We start from the raw sequence: 19,267 nt of genomic DNA, 5'->3' as shown, positions 1-19,267 counted from the left end.
TATATATATATATATATATATATATATATATATATATATATACACAGTCTCCCACTCTGCAGTACATTGGGCATTGCCCCATACCCATATGAAAAAACAGGGAGGTGTTTATCCTTAATAAATATAGATCCTTTAATTTCAAAATGTCTTCTATTAGAGTTAGAAGTAAATTGTGTTCTCCTTCTATTTCCATCTTTTTTGATCACTCTGCTCCCAGTACAATTCCCACATGAGTGGAATCCAACACCGCCAAAGTAATTTTTCATCCTGGGTGGTAGGTCTATTACATTATGTACCAGTCTGTCCTTCAGGGAGGGAGCCCTTCTATAAATTACCTGGGGTTTTTGAGAATATCCAGTGTCTATTTATAATTTTCTCAAAATCCTTATGCTGGGCTGTGTAACTGGTTATAAAGGATAAAGAACACAATTTACTACTTCTAATTCTAATAGAAAAAAAAATTGAAATTAAGGAATTTAGAATTAAGGATTTGATCAACACAGTGTGTCGAAGCATTTCAAAGAGGTCCATAATAAAGATCCCAGATTGTTAACGTTTTATGGGATAGATAGAATGTATAGTCATTGCAGGGGTAGTAATAGAACCAGCATGGTTTTTCAGAAAGAAACAGTTGATCTTCCTGTTAGATACAATGCAACCTAATGGTTTAAACATAGAATTGGATCTAAATTGTTTCATTAATAATAGTTGAATTTGAATTACGCCAACAGCTTTTTATATGTTAGGGTTTCTAAAGGTGGGTCAATCATCCTCTTGTCCTTTACTTTTCAAAATTCCACATATAGGATTTTTATAGATTTTGAATGGTGGGATAAACATCTCCCTGTTTTTTTATATGGGTATGGGAATGCCTGATGTTCTGTAGAGTGGGTATATATATATATTATATATATATATTGTAATGTATGAATAGACCAATATATGTTTTTTATATATATTTTTAATATGTATTTTTGATAGAGAATTGCAGTAATTATGTGTTTTTCAAAATTTTCGAGATACTGTATAATTGTCCGCAGAATAGCAAATACAATTCCGGTGTTGTTAGAATGACATCTAATGGTGTCTTTGGGTATGGCATCCTGAGAGCTGCTATAAAGGAGATAGAGTCAGCGTGCACGCTACCCTTTGAAAAAATCCTAGGGATGAAATGCATCGGGGACGAGCATACACGCTGATTCTACTCGCAGGCAGTCGCTGAGAGTTTCCCGGGTGGATTGGTGAACGCTGTGACCCATTGCAAGCTAGCCAGCTGAAATCAGGGGGAAAGAAAAACATCTGGAACCGAAAAGGAGCGTTAACAGACCATTATCTGGTCTAAAGAATCTGGTGAGTGTGCTAGGGATTGCACACACGCAGGTGAATTACTGGGAATTCACTACACAGTGGAACATATCATAAGAAGTCACAACAGATTATGGACTGTGTTGTCTTGCTAATGCGGTTTTTATAATTTATAAACACTATGTGGTTGAAGTACACTAGATGTTATTAACAGCTATTGGAAATAGATTTAGAAATGTTGTTTATATATTTAATTTATATTTGCTATCACAGCATAAGAGTTGTTTTTGAGGGTGGGGATAGCGCAGTGTATTTTGCGGTTATTAGAAATATATTAAAGGTGTACCGAGAATCTTGATTGAAGTCAATATTACTAAATAAAAAATAGCAAACATATAGTGAGACTTTTCTTCAGCAGAGCTCAGGAAAAGGTGTCCAGCTTTCTAGGACACTAGAAAAAAAATGAGGCATAACAGTTAGAGGTGGGGTTATACAGTGGCTGCTAAACATATTTTTTGTCAGTGTCCCCTGTGCCGCCCCAATGGGGCATAGAATATGTTGTAGAAGTTAGTATAGATAGAAGTTTTACATAGTGTGTTTGCCTAACTATTTTCTCATAGCTAAATCCATGTGTTATCCTATGCTGCCATCTAGTGGCCTTTTGTTGTAACAAACATGCTTTCTGTAATTATTCCTCATGTGACGACGTATTTTCCCCTAGTGTACGCCCCTTCCTTCTTCCTGTGTGCAGTACTTCCTGTGTCATGGCCACAGTTAAAAGCTACATGTAACAAGGACACACATGTAATCTGCACAGTACGTAGGAAAGGCATCATTTTCTGACCGCACAATACTATCACCGTTCAACTGCTGTTCCTATCATCTGCTGTAATCCTGATGTAAAGAATAAACACCTCTTTTGAATGAATCGGTATTGACGAGTTCAGCTATCTGACGAGGATTGTCCGCAGTGAGTATATCTGCTTATACAGGCCAGGCATAGAGGTCTCAGCAAGGGATATATTTTGCTATCACAACGATCGGAGTCAGAATATCCCCTACCTCCTGTAGACGGCAGTATAATCTGAATTCCTGAATTCCCTTGTCCCTCAATAGACGATAAAGAAAGAACAGTTTGAAAACTTCTAAAAACATAAAATAATAATTTAGACACAAAATCATTATAGTTACCCTTCAAGAACTGGCGTTGCTTACTGTCTTCTATTGTTCTATTTAACTACTATCCAGCAAACTTTGTAACTATGCTAAAATCAGACATACTGCAATTTGCTATCTCTGTAATCTATTTCAATTATTATACAGAAAGTATCACACTAGATCTCTGGAAGTGTAATTTTTTGAGTCTGTGGTATTAATTCCTCTTTTTCTGCCTCTTAAGCCACCCCTATCACCAATCCCATTCAAACTTCCAAGGCAGGCTTGAATAATTTTGGTAGCAGTGAAAGCTGGCTTTTTATTTGTTTCGGGTTTTTTTTTTCATAAGAGTTTGTATGTCAGAAACAAGTACGTAGAGGGTGTATTTGAGAATACTGTAAATCTGTTGCAGCATAGGCAGAGGTTTTCAGATCACCAGATTACTAACAAAAGGTAATGGGGTGGACTGGTACAATACAGCAATGCTTACATGAAAAGGGTGAAGTGCTGGTTAAGTAGGATGTGATCTTTGCATGTGTTTAAAGGTTTCATTTTCAGTTTGGAATGTACCTATAATGTTGTCCTTTACAGCTCCCCCCAAGTGTAAGTGGAAAAGACATCATCCCTTTAAGCCATCCAAGGTTTTGTGTGTATACATTCTTAGATATATCCTCACTTCAAGATATGTAGTTAAATCATATTTATTGGGTATGTATCAAAGTCAATCCAAAGTAAATATAAGAAAATAATTCACTTGCAACCAGTTTTGCAAAATGTAATTTTATTTGTAAGTCTGACAAGTGGAGATGATCAGTGATAAATTACTTGTGGTTGTAGTCATACATCATCATTTTGTATTCCTAACCCAAAAGCCATGGGTGCACTACCCGGAAAATCTGACAAAATATTTTCAGTTCTTAGTAAATAACAGTCAACAACCAAGGGAAAATTGGGTGTCATCATAATGTCAATAAAATCAATACCTCTGAATTCATAATCAACAATTTAAACCTGCAAAAACAATTTTCAGAAACCGTAAAAGCAATGTAAGTGCTGTTTTGTCTATGTTTTCTATGCCATTAGAAAAGGGAGAGCTTTAGATTATTGGCAATACTTAAATATACTTAGCCTTATAAAAAAAAACAACCATAAAGCAAAATTATAATGCAATAAACATACCAGTATTTACATTTTAATGGCATATTTTCCTATCTGCTGAGAAGCAGTAATGTTTAAATGTATGAAACCCCCCACGCTCAATCATTATAGCAGCAGATTAGTACGAGGCTGGGATTCTATTAAATTATAAGCCTTTACAATATATTGAGGCTTGATATGTTCTGAATTCAAATGAAATACAGCATGCTCTTATTTGATGAACAGAAATAGAATGTCGCTGTTACATCCAGAATTGGTTATTTACAACAGAGCCTGTGAAGGCAACACATCAGACATCATTGGCATGAGATTTAAAGAATCAAAAATTATAATTAATATATATATATATATATATTATACATATACACACACAAATATCCCCTTTTTTTCCCTAACAGCACATTAACAACTATCTGTATTTCTTCCAATAATTTAGAAAACTTTGTAGCTTTTTATTAATCCACTTCCCCTGCCTGTTTAATAGTCTTGTATATTTTGCAGTAAAGATGTTGCCCAAGTTATACAAAAAAAATAGATGCAGTTATCACTTCAGTACACATACACTAGACACCTGTTTCCACTTTAAGCTAGGATGTGAATGATCAAACTTTAACCAACAAGGCAGTATTAAGTGCAGCAAAGCATTTAGCGAATTATAAAGCAGGTTCTGCAGCTTCTATTTTTCTGCAGGTCCAAAAATCACAATGCTCATGATGAGACGCATCATGACCAACCTAGAATAGATGTGTATAGGGAAAGGAACACGGCAAGCATATCTAGAACGAAAGTTTATATAAAGCACCAAACACTGCTCCTTCAAATTCCAATTCTGGGGGCAGGACACAGATAAGGCTCCAACATTTTATAAAACTGACCATCTAATGTGATGTATTGGGTACCCTTAGGGCCCGTTCACACCACATCCAGATCATCTACAGACCAGGCCAGATTGTTTCCAGACTCAAAATGCATCCTAATGTATCCCTATGCTATTTCTGGACTCTGTTCACACCAGCGCAGTCTGTTCCAGACCAGAATACTGCATTTCTCATTTTGTCTGGTCTGGAATGCACAGGATCGCATCAAAACGCATGAAAATGCACTGGACTGCACCTGAAATCCCACTTTAAGCTAAAAAAAAAAGAAAATGCTCCAGAACACGGCAAAATCACTGCAAAAAACGCGGCAAACCGCAATGCACTGCATTCCAAGTCTGGTCTGGAAAATGGTGTGAACCTGGCCTTAATCTATGAAATATTATTTTATGTTACATGGGCATGTACCTGATTTTGATCAGCAAGAGGACATCGCAGATCTTACTCGCCAAAAATGCTAATAGCTTTCTATGTTGTCAAATGTAGTGCAGCTCAAATCCCAACAACCAGATCTATTCATGTCTGTGAAGGTTCTCATTCATCCAGGTCATGGTATATCTGTAAAAAAATAAGTCAAGGCAACTGGACTCGCTGTATTTTTCTTGAAGACGTTGCATGACCAGTGAAACGTCTTCAAGAAAAATACAGCAAGTCCAGTTGCCTTGACTTATTTTTTACAGACAGATCTATTCAGTTCAGCTCCTTAGCTAAGTTCAGAAACCTTACAGGATTAAACACTGATCATCAACCTTCAAGCCAAGAAGAAATTAAAGAATAAAAAGGGACCGCTGTTGCAGATACAGCCCACAAGCAAATAAACCAAAATACCTGTAAACAGTGAATGGAATTGGAAATATTAACAATGTTGTAAATCTCATCATTTCTGCTTGCTTTCTTTTGCCTCTAATTTGACAAATTTAGTTTTGTGTTCCATCCAGGGAGGGGTGCAGCATTTAGGGGTTACGAAGTGGTTTTAATCTATATATAGGTGGTTTTAATATATATATATACATATAAACTGATAAAGCACCCCTGGCAGTGTTATAATTTGTCTATCCATGTGAATAAACTGGTAAGTAATATACGGACTCTCTCTACATGTAATAAGATATAAATTTAAACAAATAAAAAAAATTCATGAAAATAGTTTTCACGTTTTAAGGGGTTAAGTGTTTGAAATCTTTTAGGGATAAGGCTACAAATGAAAGGTTAGGCTTTAGGGTAGGGATAAGGTTAGGGTAAGGTTAAGTGTTAGAATAAGGTAAAGGGTTATATTTCATGGTTTGGTAAAATAAGACGTGTTGGGGAATAGATTAGGTATTAAGGGCTAATTTTAGGTGTTAAGTTTAGAGTGAGTATGAGTTTAAGATTAAATGTTGGGTTCAGAGTTAGGAAGTCAGGGCATGCAGGGTTTTGTGATGCATTATCTCTTTATTGAATGTAGGGTCATGTTTTATGTTATATTATCTTTTTATTGTATGCTGTGTCATGTTTTATTACCGTATATACTCGAGTATAAGCCGAGTTTTTCAGCCCATTTTTTTTGCTGAAAAGTGCCCCCCTCGGCTTATATTCGGGACGGCTTATACTCGAGTATATATTATCTCATTACTGAATGCGGGACCATGTTTTGTAATATATTATTTTATAACTGGATGTAGGGTTATGTTTTGTCATAAATTACCTTATTAGTGAATGTACGGTCATGTTTTCTGATAGATTCTATTTCTATTGAATGTATGGTAATGTTTTTTCAGTACTAAAAACCCCGGGCCCCAGGATGTTGCCGTCAATAATTCTACCTATAGGACTATGCATGCCTCAACTTTACTACCATACAGCAATTTGGCAGTAAAGCTGCAGCAGGTATGGTATACTGTTTGTGGTTGAAAGCTAAGCAGCAAGTAGCATTGTTACAATCTCACCACCACCAAACACTCATCACTGTAAGGCACACACCTTACAACCAAGACTTTTGTCTTGCGATGGTTGCAAGGTACTTAAAAAAACATACGATCTGCCTATCTTGGACAGGCAGATCATATTTGATCCCCCCCTGAGGGGCAGGCGTCCGATGACCGCAATGCCGAACGAGCAGTGTGCGCTTGCGCAAACCGGCCCATCCGGCTTTTATCGTACGAACATGCTACACACCCGCCGAACATCGTACGATGCTCGGCGGGTTTTCGAACATGTTCGTAAGTTAAAAGTCGTGCGACCTTACAGTAGTAGAGGTTGCACGGCTTCCACACACCTTAAGATAATCGTACGATCGCGGGATTTCCCGAGATTATCGTACGATTATCGCAAGGTGTGTGGGGACCTTCAGACTATAAGGTCCCTTTCACATGTGCTGATCAGGAGCAGATCAGTGCACAGATCTCCTCCTGATCGTAGTGGTATAGATCACCATTGTGACATCCGTCCAGTTTTCTCCTCCGTCTTGCGTCAGAAAACTGAAATGACTGAACACCATGTCGGACTTGTGTCTGTTTCCATCAGACTACCCTCGATCCAGCACAATCAGGTCCTTCAAAACGGAACACGGTTTCCTTTATTTTTCCGAACCTGGACGGAGTTGGGGGTAACCAGGTGTGAATGAACACCTGCACGTTTAGACCCAGCTGCCCATAAACTTACATTGGGCAACCAATCAGGTCCACCTGAAAAGTAACAGTGTGAAAGTGACCTAGGACTACATTTACACCAGAATGCATGTATAGACACAAATAGCATTGACAAGTATTTTGAATTTTACTTAACACACTACAGCACAGCGCAAATCTTTGGACTTTTTTTGTCTTTGTTAAGGAAGTACTTCCATTTCCACACGCCTCTTACTGTATGTATCGGGTAATTGCTTGTGGGCTGTTTATTGTCTAAACTTTGTTTTTTCTTTTTAATAAGAACCACTATTATATTTGGCTCCTCACATAGTCCAATCAGAGAAAGGTTGAGGAGAATTTTTAATAGGCAACACTATACAATTTATTTCTCACAAAACCCCTTCAGTTAACATCAGATGGAAGCTAACAATATTTTAAGAAGCAATAATATGTTAGAATCTTTGTGAATTGGCCTTTCCATGTAAAGCAGCAGAAGAATTGATAATATTATGTGCATGCGGTAAAATAAGGTGATTCGTGCAACAAAGCCTTAACTGGATAAGACCATTTTTAATCATGAAAATAGCATGTAATCCACTTGGTTAAGGAAACTACTACAAGGGAATCAAAACTGGAGCAGACAAAAACTGGAGCAATTGCCCATGGCAACCTATCAGCTTCTCTCTTCAGTTTGTTAAATTTTAAAAATGAAAGAGAGAAGCTGATTGGTTGCCATGCACTTCTGCACCAGATTTTGTCTGCTCCAGTTTTGATAAATTCCCCCCTTCATGTATTATCCATTGTGAATTGACCCAGTTTTTTTTTATAAAAATGAAATTGGAAGAGATGGTAAGTTAAGTTAGGAATGCCATCTCCCTAAAAAGATAGTAACATGGCAATTTACAAAAATGTAAGTTGTAAAAAACAATTTTTAGCTGTATTTATGTCGACCCAGTTCTGAGATTTACAAAACCCGATCAGACAGCACAACCAGCCTGGTAACCTCACTTTTCTCTACTACAGTTTAAGCAACACAGTAAGGCCACCTTTCTACACCTAGCCCCCAATATGATAGCGAGGGGGCAGCAACAGACTGATGAGGTCATCCCCGTTCTTTCAGCATGTTCCTTGATAGTACATGTGCAGAACTTCTGATTGTTCTTTATTGTTTTTAATAATTTCACTCTTTCTACAAAAAAGTTCCTTTCCTTCCAAAGAATTTGTCCTATGGTAGTGCCTCTTCCTTGTTGGCTGGGATATCCAGTGCTGCACTGTTTCTATTACAGCCAATGTTTTTAGAGTCTCTACTAAGGAAAGCTACAGAGTGGGAATTGGTGAACTTGTTAGTTGTAATCAGGACATTTTCCTGCTTGTAGGTAATACGCTGAATGGAGGTGTAAGCAACAGACCACTACAAATAAAAATAACTAATAATACCCATAAAAAACAAGGAGTGTCTCAGCATATTTTACTGTTTGTAAATTACCATGTATTTTACCTGCATGGCTAGCAGGGCTATTCATTCAAGGGTGAAGCGTTTGGAGAAGGCAGAAGTAAAACAAATCCAGGCCAAAATATATGATTTGGAAAAATTCTCTAATTTAGCTCACTTTCCAGTTCAGCTTTGTTGTCCTAGATTGTTCACTTCTCCTGCCTTCTCCAAACTCTTCACCCTTTAGTGAATAGCCCTGTATGTGTTTCTTTACTGTTGTGAACAGCAATGTTGGAGTAATTAGCTCAACACTTACTCTTTAGTTCAATGTCCAAAAGAGTCGCACTTCATGGATCTCCAACTATAGCTAAAACCTTATTGAAATCCACAAATGGGTATACACTATCACTGCATCCCCATTACATAGAAAATCATCTAACACCTTTCACCGATATGGCTTAGTGATAGTTACCTCTGTGACTAAGCCATATCAGTGAAACACATTAGGGGATTTTCTATGTATTGGGGGATGCGCTGATGGTGTGTGGCTCTTTTGGACATTGTAGTGATTTGGAGGTGAGCACGCACCTGTTTAGCCTGCACCTGTGGCACCTGTAGAATCGCAGTGATGAAATTTCTTTGTCTTCTACCTACTCTTTAGTTGTTTATATTTAGAATTGCTGGCATTTAATTATGACTTGGTTTTACTGATACAAAACTACTCTGGGCAGAAAGGTCTATCAAAAAAATAATTTCTGCAGAATAACTTGAACTAAACCCAACACAAGGTCTACTAACATGTTTTTAGCTTATCCCCATCAGGTACATGTATTTAAAAAAAAAATCATATATACTTAGATATTCGGCATGAGAGTTACCTTACTATGGCAAGGACATGAAAAGCACAAATGTGTGGAATGTAGGATGGCAAGTAAAAATAATCAACCAGTTTATAAATGTTTAACTCCACCCATAAGAGACAGAGGGGTTCATTTAATAAACAGACTGTTCACTTTGCAAGAGCATGTTCTCATTAGGTTAGTGAATGAGTTGGGGCTTTGCTGACTTTCAACATTCAAACATGCGCAAGCAAAAATACTGTCTTTTCACAAAGCCGTGGGTAAATTTCCTTGCAAAATGACCAGCCTATTTGACTTGAGTAAATCAACCACAGTGTTTCAGATTGTTTGGTTTTATTTGGGCAATGAAGATGACCCCATAACACATACTTATTAAATACGTCATTACAAAATAGTAAATAGCAGAGCGCAACAACCAATTACAAATCAATGAGATTTATGTTTACCATTAGAAAATGAAAGTCTCAGTAGCTACTGTTTACTGCACTTCGCCTTACTATCCACACTGGTTCATTCCTACTTTTTCCATATTTTTAATTTCTAAGCTGTATATCATTAGAAGAGTACTAACACATCTCAAAATGTTACATTTAAACTAATGTGTCATTTTCTTAAGCAAATAAAACAAAATAAGCTAAGAGCATAAACCTTTGCAGTACTGCCCCTCTAAAAATACAATTCCATATCAAACTTATGTGCAGAATTTTGGCGCCTTATCTTTACATTTGTAGGACATTATTATTATTCTTAAAATAAATACAGCACCCAGTAAGATAAAAGTTTTCAGTGCTCTTCAGAAATAAAAGCAAACAGTATAGTACCACAACACAACAAAAAAAATGGGGAAAAAAAGTAAAAATGTTAAATGAAGAATTTTTATGTGAAATGTCTGTAGAAAAAATTGAGTGCTTAATATCTTAGACTGACCATCGCTGTATCCGTAGTGCTTTGGGCAAGGAAATTATTTATAAATCACCACTTTTATATGATATGCTAATTCAAACATATAAAACTGGCATCAAACTTTGCTCCAATTTCGTCAACAAGAAAAAGGCTAGTAAAAAAAAAAAGCAAACCGCTTCAAATATCAAATTTATTTTTAAAAATGGTTAAGTTTACTTTGGTGAAAAATGATTTCTTTTAAGTGCTTAGTCACGAAGGGTATTTTATATTAAACAAAAATTTGATAATTATTATCAAACCCTTAAAGGGAAACCGTCCGCATAGAAATATGGAAGATGCCATTGCTGACTTGGTTTTAAAGGGGCAAGCATGTCATCTTTATGTTTTACTATGCAGTGATGCAATGACCTGGAACAAATATGCAGGTCGACAGTCCCAACTTCACTGATTTAATCCTTGTAGTAGATCATTGACAATCTAGGCCAGTGGTGGCGAACCTTGGCACTCCAGCTGTGCCAAAACTACAAATCCCAACATGGATCTGCCTCTGGGAGTTATGTCTGTGGCTGTCAGAGCCTTGCAATGCCTCATGGGAGTTGTAGTTCCAAAACAGCTGGGGTGCCAAGGTTCGCCACCACTGATCTAGGCAGTAAAGCAAGGTTGAGATGACCACCCCGGAACTTGTACCAATATAAACAAGTCATCAATAACAGCCCTCATATTCCTAGCAGCACGGGTTCACTTTAACCAAGAAAGAAATAAAATACACTATGCTGGCATAAATTTACATTCATCCGTCAAATTTCCATTTTACATTCCCCTATCCATCAGGGGAAACCTAAATACTATTTACAAAAGTTTTCATAACACAATACAAAGAAAAAAAGCTGCAACTTTTTTTTTTTAATTAGAAAAGAAGTTTGTTTTCACAGAATATTTCCTATAAAAGATATGTAACAAAGTAGTAATACCTATAAAATGGCTATTACTAAAACAAAGCTTTTGTCAATAAGCCTCTAGTACTTTGAATGAGGAGAATGGCTTCACAAAATGGTAGTCTAAATTCCCACAGTGTGGACACTGTTGAACGTTGCTATACTCAGAAAAATACTGCATCCCGATGCGTACATCAATGACGGGTTTTCCACAGTGCTTGCAATTCAGTCGGGCCTGTGACAAACAGCAAAACATTAGAAGAAAGAATGATGATCCCTTTTATGAAATCTATTAACATACATTTAATACCAAGCACTAACAAAAATTAATTCACAACTAGTCAGTTCAGAGTATATCTAAACCCAGCACCAGACATATAGTATATTGCAGCTTACTAGTCTTTAGATGTGAAGGCTGCATTAGTTTAAATTTTTCAGGCCAAGTATATTTTGTGTAAACACAGAAAAACACCACTAGATCTTGCCAGAAATCCCATGTCCTTGTAACGTACTGTGCACTTAACTAAAATCTCAAATAATATTATCAGCTCTTACCTTTTTTCTATTGAGAGCTACAGATCACCTCTGTCATATGTAATGGATATTAGGTGAGGGGGTGCTCTGTAGTCCAATTAAAAACAAACAAATGCAGCTAAATACTAAAACTACATTTAAACATATTTTATATATTATATTTTTGTTTTTGGGTTTAGATACACTTTAATGGATAAGTGGAAAGAAATTGATAAAAAGGCTTTACATGTTGGTTCTCTCAGTGCTGCATTCTTAGCCTATGTGTTCCCACGCCTGTGGATTTGCTGGCAGATGTAAAATGACATACTATAAACCATTGGTGATGGTGACCCATGGTATTACCTTCATTAAATCAGATATACATACATTACTGCAGTTATATGGCTTTCTTGTAGTCATGTTCACAACATGGTTAACAGAAGTAGCCATAAAGCTGCACGCATTTCTGCTCATGGCTGTATATATTTGCATGTCTTCAAAAGTAGGGATGCACCAATACTGGAATCCTAGCGGCGGGTCATGATGTTCCGCCTGGCTTCCTGATTGGTCAGGAAGCCATGCTGCCAAGCAACAAGTGCAGCTGGCTTCCTAGTGGGTCATGACATGATTTCTGGCTACATAAATGGTCATGATGCCAAGCTGTCTCGGAACGTGAAGGCGTTGTTCTTTTGATAGAACAACGGCTTCCCAAGCAATCAGGAAGCCGGGCCTATGGAACCCCAGCATGCCAGTATCTGTATTCAGTATCCAAAAAAAAATATTGGTACATTTACTCGATACCAAAAAAACGGTATTGGTGCATCCCTGGTATAAACCATTTTAAAATAAAATAATAATTTTATAAGGACCACTAGACAAAAAAATTTTATATTAAAAACTGTATGTGGTTTTCTTAAAATAATATTAAAAAATAAAAAAAAAAGTAAAGAAATACTTATCACCTTTACAGTTCTGGTAAAAAGTGTTTCTCTCCCGGCCGGGATGTGTACTCATCGGCCCAAGCATCTCCATCCGGTAACGAAGGGAAGGGAGAGGAGTCCAGGGATGTCACAGACATCGACGTCACGGACTCCTCCCCCCTTCCCTTCATTAGCCGACAGCCACTTGGGGAAGGGGGAGGAGTCCGGTGACGTCGATGTCTGTGACGTCACCGGATCTCCGACGGAAGACCCAGAAGCCGGCGGAGAGGTGAGTACGGATCAAAAGTACTTTGATCGATCAAAATTATTTTGATAGATCAAAAAAATTAACGATTAATCGTTAATTTCCGCAGCCCTACTTTACAGGTATTCTTTATAGCTAAAGTAGAATCATTGAATCCACTTTCTGTGAGCCCAGGCGGTTATGGTCACATCATCATGCAGCTTGGACTCACAGAACAGAAAATTGCTGCAGAGTATAGTGCTTACATTTTGACATTGTCACAATTTTAAGCACTAGGTATGCTCCCCAAAAAAAAAAAAAAAAGGAGACAGAGAGAGAAGCCATAAAATAGAGTACCATGCTTGTCACGTGACCAGCTGGAACTCTTGCCAAGTAAATGAGCGGAAAAATATAAACAAAGCGGTGCAACAACAGTTAATATTTGTGATATATTAATATTTAATTATATATTTTAAGGACCACTGTCATTAAAAATAGTTATTAAAATGAACTGTTTTTAATGACAGTGGTCCTTTATATATATAATTGCTTTATTCCTATTAATGTGGAGGGTCACAGCGAACCTGCTCATAATGACAGGTCATCAGTAACTTTTGTATGTATACCAATGTGCAGAGGTTCCCACATTTCCCCAGCCACTAACTAGCCCTGGGAGCCCAAATGTACAACTGACATCAATAGTAATACCATTTTCTATTGTTATTTTAAAATTAATACTAATTCATACAGTCACCAAGATGAATGAGTTTAAATCCATTTCCCATAAATACCTGATGGCAAAGCAAACCACAAGCAAAGAAAAGCAAACATTTGTTCTGCACAGAACTATTAAAATCATACCTGACAGCATGGGGAGGCTGCCAATATATCATACGTGTACATCGTTCCCAACTGATGCCAGCTTCCATCCCATCGAGATTTGCATTTTATGCAGATAATTTTGTGAACCCCTTCTAAACAGTCCACGCATACAGCATACAAGTGCATAAGCCTTCCTAAGGTGGAAAAAAAAGTAAAACATTTGAATATTTCATCTGCACCTTAAAGAGGGAGTGTAGGCAAACATAAATAGAGCAATGATGTAAGAAAAAACATAAGAAAGGATATTTAAAACAGTATCTCAATGATTTTACACTAGCCTCCTGCAACCCCTCAATATCAGCATTAAGGCTAGGAAAAAAGAAGAAGGAAGCAGCACTGTAAGCTAATCGGGCTTTACTGAATTGGAAACTATTGTGACTCTATTATATGGAGTTTGCTGTGTGAAGGAAAGAGCAAAGAGATAGCCTTTTCACTAATTCACTGTTCTTATATCCTCGAAACATAGCCTAACAGTGACAGGCAGTAACTAGACATATAAGACAGTCTACACATATTGTATGTCTTTAAACTATTACAGGTTGTCTATACTTGGGGCTAGTGGTGCGGGCAGCCTAAGAGGGTGTGGGGGGAAGATGGCAGCATGGGAGACTCAGTGACATGTGTTGCATTTAGTCAGCCCATTAATTAAAATGGGCAGGCAATACAGCACATCAAAGTAAAAACTGAATTGTATTTCCAATGCAGTGCAACACAATGCACAGTAATACATTGGCATGTGATGTGTGCCTCTAACTAGTGCATTAGGGTGTCATTCAAAGTGAATGTCACCGTAACAAATCAGGATACACGAGATACTACAAAGCATAGGTATGAAGCTAATCTTGCACTTGCAGGATTCATATTGGAGTATCCAAGCAAGCAGTCCTAACAAAATTAGACTCTGAGGTAATGGTGGCTGAGCAACTGTAGATACAAATTTATTTGATTCACTCTTGAACACAATCTATGGACCCTAAAGGCTGTACTGAGCTGAACTTGCAATTAGGAACAGCAGAGAATTGAATTAAGCAACAATTTCAAGACTCTAAGATACAAAATCTGGAAGGATAGTCATTTGTTCAGAATGTTCCCAGTACACATACTTCAGTGGTCCCTTTATGTATAGTAAATACAAATCATAATCACATCATTAGGGACAGAAACAGAGACAGAAAGAAAATTGCTATTGCCACCATCAGGTAGCCTGTGCATAGCAAGTATCTACTGAGATCACCACTGTGCTTGCAAATTGAAAAATAGCATGCGATGTCAAACAAGGGAAGGATCTAGAGGCGCGCTCTGGAGGATTCCTGAAATTAGATCATTTGTGAGAAGAACCCCACAGTTGCCGAGTCTCACATTTTACAGGACAATCCTACTATCTTTAGTTATATCCCACCCTCCAAGTGTCCCAATAAATCATTGATTTTACTTTCCCTTAACATTTTTAGCATTTGTAAACCACAATGGCTTCTCTCCTCCTATATGTTACACTGCTCCCTGCCTGCGGTCAAGCTTTCTGCACTTATTTTAACATTTATCTTAGGTTTTCTGCCTTAAAACTATAGTATAAAAAATGGGTCACATGACTATACATTGCATTTACATTTGCGTCGTGCTGTACAATGGCTGGTGGGAGGAGTGAGGTACACGGAGTTCAGAAAGTCCCTATGCTGGAGATATGTCACCACGGACAATCAAGATGGCTGAAAATCATATTGCTATTTTAAAAAATCACCAATCTTCAGGGGGAAATTCTGACATGAAGCAAATCCCTAATCCTCTACCAAGATGGCTGCCTCCATGCAGAGACTGTGTGGAACAAGCCATGGTAGGTCAGTCATGTGGGAAAGATCAGCCTACAAGTAATATTGACCACTAGTCTTTTGTATGTTGCTTAACTTTTATGGGAACAGCTTCCACAGTACAGGTCTTTGTAACATGAATATTTCACTCAGGCTTATGTAACCGTGAACCCTACAAACATTCCTAGCCAGCTGCCAATATTATCAGTGCCAAATCCATGTAGACCCCTGCCAGGTATTGCCTGCACCAGTATCTACTCCAAAACCAACTGTTCTGTGCCAGTGCTAATGGGCAGATACTGGAGGTACCCCTCCCATCCCCTTAAAAAGCATGGAGATATTACGATTTGCTTTGCCTTTATGAAATAAATTATCTGCAGAGAAGAGGTTTAGTCATTTGCAAAGTAACAGAAAAAAAAAGGAACCAGAGAAACCAGTGGAAAAAAAGAGCTAACCCCACATTTCCTGTGTTGACTGGTTCCTGGCATGTGGAATTGTGTTCTATTATTATGCTTTCCCAAGCATTTCTTGAGATAACTGGACAATGCAACAATTACCAACTCAATTATCTTGAGCAAAACTTAGATCAGCAGCACTACTTTGCTAGACTGTACAGGATGCTTTTAGCAGCATTTGTGCAGTACTATGGCAAAAGTAGTTGATGCTCTATGTAGAAGAAATGTTTAAAAAGCTAAGTTTGGCTTTAGGACCATGTTTCAAGTTACAACCATATTCAGTTTGTAACATGAAACATGGTCACATCGCAACTCACCCATCCCCCATTTACCTAAATCGCAGGGTTCTTCTCCACGGAGGCTGCTACAGTTCTCTATGGCTCTGCCACATCGTCCATGCACAGATCCTTTGACAAGATCTGTGAATGGAGAAGCTATAAGTCCCATCAGCCACCACGGCAGAGGGACATGCAGTTCTCAATGGAATACAAGTGTTGTGATGTCACCGCAGTTACAGTCCATTCATTCTTCCTCTCGTCCATGCTACTGAATGTCCATACTGCAGTACAGACAGGGGCAGGAGGAAGAGTCTGCAGAAGCCAGAGCATTGCACTGATTGCAGTTGCAATGCTTTACTGGCTCCAATGCAAAAAAATAATTACTGCAATTTTTGTCTTTTATGAAGAAGTGCGAATTTATTATTTTTTCAAACAAATTGGACTTTACCTTTAACTGGGACTAGAAAATAAAAAGAGTTTGTTCTTACATCCCCCTTGATTAAGGATCTGCTGCTTGTGAGTTACTCTACAAAGTGCATTACCCATCATTTATGGACAAATAAAAGAGCTGCAAGTGTTAAATTTGTAATTCAGTGTTGTTTACTTTTACAGATGATGTCTAGCCTTGGTCCGTTTGGCTTCTGCAAAGTTTGACCTAAAACCATGACAATGTATATATTAGACAACACGCTAACATAGTTACATGAGGACAATGAAATACAATGTAAGTATATGCCTATATCCGAGGAGAATTTCTGTCACTCTGTTGGTGTGTCCCTAAAAATAAACTCCACTATATAGTCACAGCGAAACTCTGGCTCAGGGAGCCATATCTGTATTAGACCTAAGCTGATCTATAACCCTCATTCTGCCTTCCTTACTTGTTAATCTGATATAAAAGCAATGTGACGAATACTGTACTTAATAAGTGACTAAGAGTTAGCATGTGCTTTGACATAAAGTCCTGTGTATATCAATGTGAAAACTATTATCTCCAGCACCCTTTACAGAATTATCACATAACTCCAAACTGCAGAATTTGAAGACATCCAATAGTAGAATCCTACTGTTATACATAAAAACTCCACAATAATATCAAATAATTAGAAATATGACAAAACCAATGTCAGATTATTCTATTTTTATACATAACGAGTTTAGATCTGTGTTAGAATGTAATCTTACAGGAAGTAAATTAGCAGAAGCGAGAAACTGTTCAAACCAATGTAGCTTCCACAAAAAAAAAATAGTGGAATTCAGGGTACTGAAAATACTCCTCCTGCAAAGTCTTACATTTGTTGAGCTTGGAAATAATATCCAGCTGCAGTGCGAAAGCTTATCCTCGGCCAGACTGCTGCAGGAGAGAAAGCTGCACCAATCGCATTGCAGTGGTGCAACATGTCCCCCACTATGTCAGAGGTAGAGCTATTAAATCAAGAGGAAACTCTGATTCAGCTAGGGGTGTGTTGGACCACTGCAGAGAGGTCACTGCTTACACACAAAGAGCAGGATTTGCCAGCCCCAACAAAAAGTAAGATTTTGCTAAATATGTATTTTCAGCACCCTGCATTTAACCATACCGTTTTATTTCAGGGGGGGGGGACTAAAGTTAGGCTTCAACCTGCCAATCGCTGCCAATGCCTTTTTTGCACACATTATAATCCACATTTTAGGCCTAAAAATTACTTCAAACTCCCAAACATTGTATATTTTCTGAAAGAATAAAATGGTGACAATAGCAATTTTTTTATGTCTCACGATATTACCGCAACTCTTTAATCAAACCAAAAAATGTAGTAACAAAATGCACTTGTTAATTTTACTTCACCTGCTTGTGGAAGAGATCTGGTGGCAGCTGGCCGACAGTCTGATTTACACATGTAAACAGAGTGTCAACAGCTATAGCTGCCAGCAGTCTGTTTAAAGGGGTCTGGTGCCAGCGGCAAACATTGGTGGCAGTGAAAGGGTTAATAGGTTGACACCAAAATTACCATACACCTACAACACTTTAGAGTGGGGATATTTTTTATAAATATAAAAGGAAAGTAAAATTATTTGATCGTATTTACAAACTTTTATTCCAGCTGTCATTTATGCTAGAGCCAACAGAGAGCACATAGGAGTTTATTTATAAAACAGCGATTGTGACTTTCACCAAACATTCTCTGAGGCAGAATCAATTACTGTCATTTTAAACACATAGACCTGGAAGATTCATCTGCAGAGAATTCTTTGTTTTATAGATATGCCTGATATTGTTTTGCTACACTGAATATTGCACACTACACACTAGTGAAAACATGTGTACACCGCCACAAATAAAATATGGATTTCTGGGTGGGAAGGCAGAGATGCATCCTGTTTAGATATTTGCTTTTACTAGAGCCTGTGTATAAGGTTTTTGTTATTAAACACAGGGGGAAATCATCAAACTTGGAATCTGGACACAGAATCTGGAGCAGCTGCGCATGCCAACTAGCTTCTACCCCTGTTTGTTTGGTTAAAGTGACACTGAACTCAGGAGTTAAATCTTCAAAATGCATTCAAGTACCTTAACTATTAACATAAATGTATCTTATTTGTGTATCACTCGGCTGTAGATCCTCAAATCATCTCTGAATTGGTGCTGACACTGTCCTTCCTTCTGGAGGGTGGCTACTTCTGTTCCCCATGGTCCCTGTGTGTGTTGTAACGTAGCCACTGCTCCAAGCTCACTCCCATGATGGATTACAATCTCAAAACAAATTAGTAAACTAAACATGAGATTTTAGTCCATCACAGGAGCGAGCTTGGAGCTGTGGTTGCTTTACAACACACAGGAACCATGGAGAACACAAGTAGCAACCCTCCAGAAGGAATGACAGTGTCAGCACAAATCCAGAGATGATTTCAGAATCTACAGCTGAACTCATTTGCCCTGCAGCCACATCACCCCCCCCCC

The 19,267-nt window shown here is 37.8% G+C and overlaps 1 protein-coding gene across 1 annotated transcript in view; it reads right to left on the bottom strand.

Moving 5' to 3' along the window:
- Positions 1–10,950: 10,950 nt before the first annotated feature.
- HECA (hdc homolog, cell cycle regulator) overlaps positions 10,951–19,267 on the bottom strand; it is a 20,982-nt gene continuing 12,665 nt past the window's right edge. The window contains exons 3-4 of the mRNA XM_018567333.1: positions 13,768–13,922; positions 10,951–11,464 (exon numbers count right to left, since the gene is read on the bottom strand). Of these exons, the coding sequence (XP_018422835.1) occupies positions 11,300–11,464; positions 13,768–13,922 (320 nt within the window). The 3' untranslated portion in view covers positions 10,951–11,299. The remainder of the gene's footprint in view (positions 11,465–13,767; positions 13,923–19,267) is intronic.

The sequence above is a fragment of the Nanorana parkeri genome, unplaced genomic scaffold (assembly GCF_000935625.1).
Source record: "Nanorana parkeri isolate BGI_ZX_2015 unplaced genomic scaffold, ASM93562v1 scaffold1031, whole genome shotgun sequence".
Taxonomy (NCBI): Eukaryota; Metazoa; Chordata; class Amphibia; order Anura; family Dicroglossidae; genus Nanorana; species Nanorana parkeri.
This window is presented reverse-complemented; position numbering and strand designations above follow the sequence as displayed.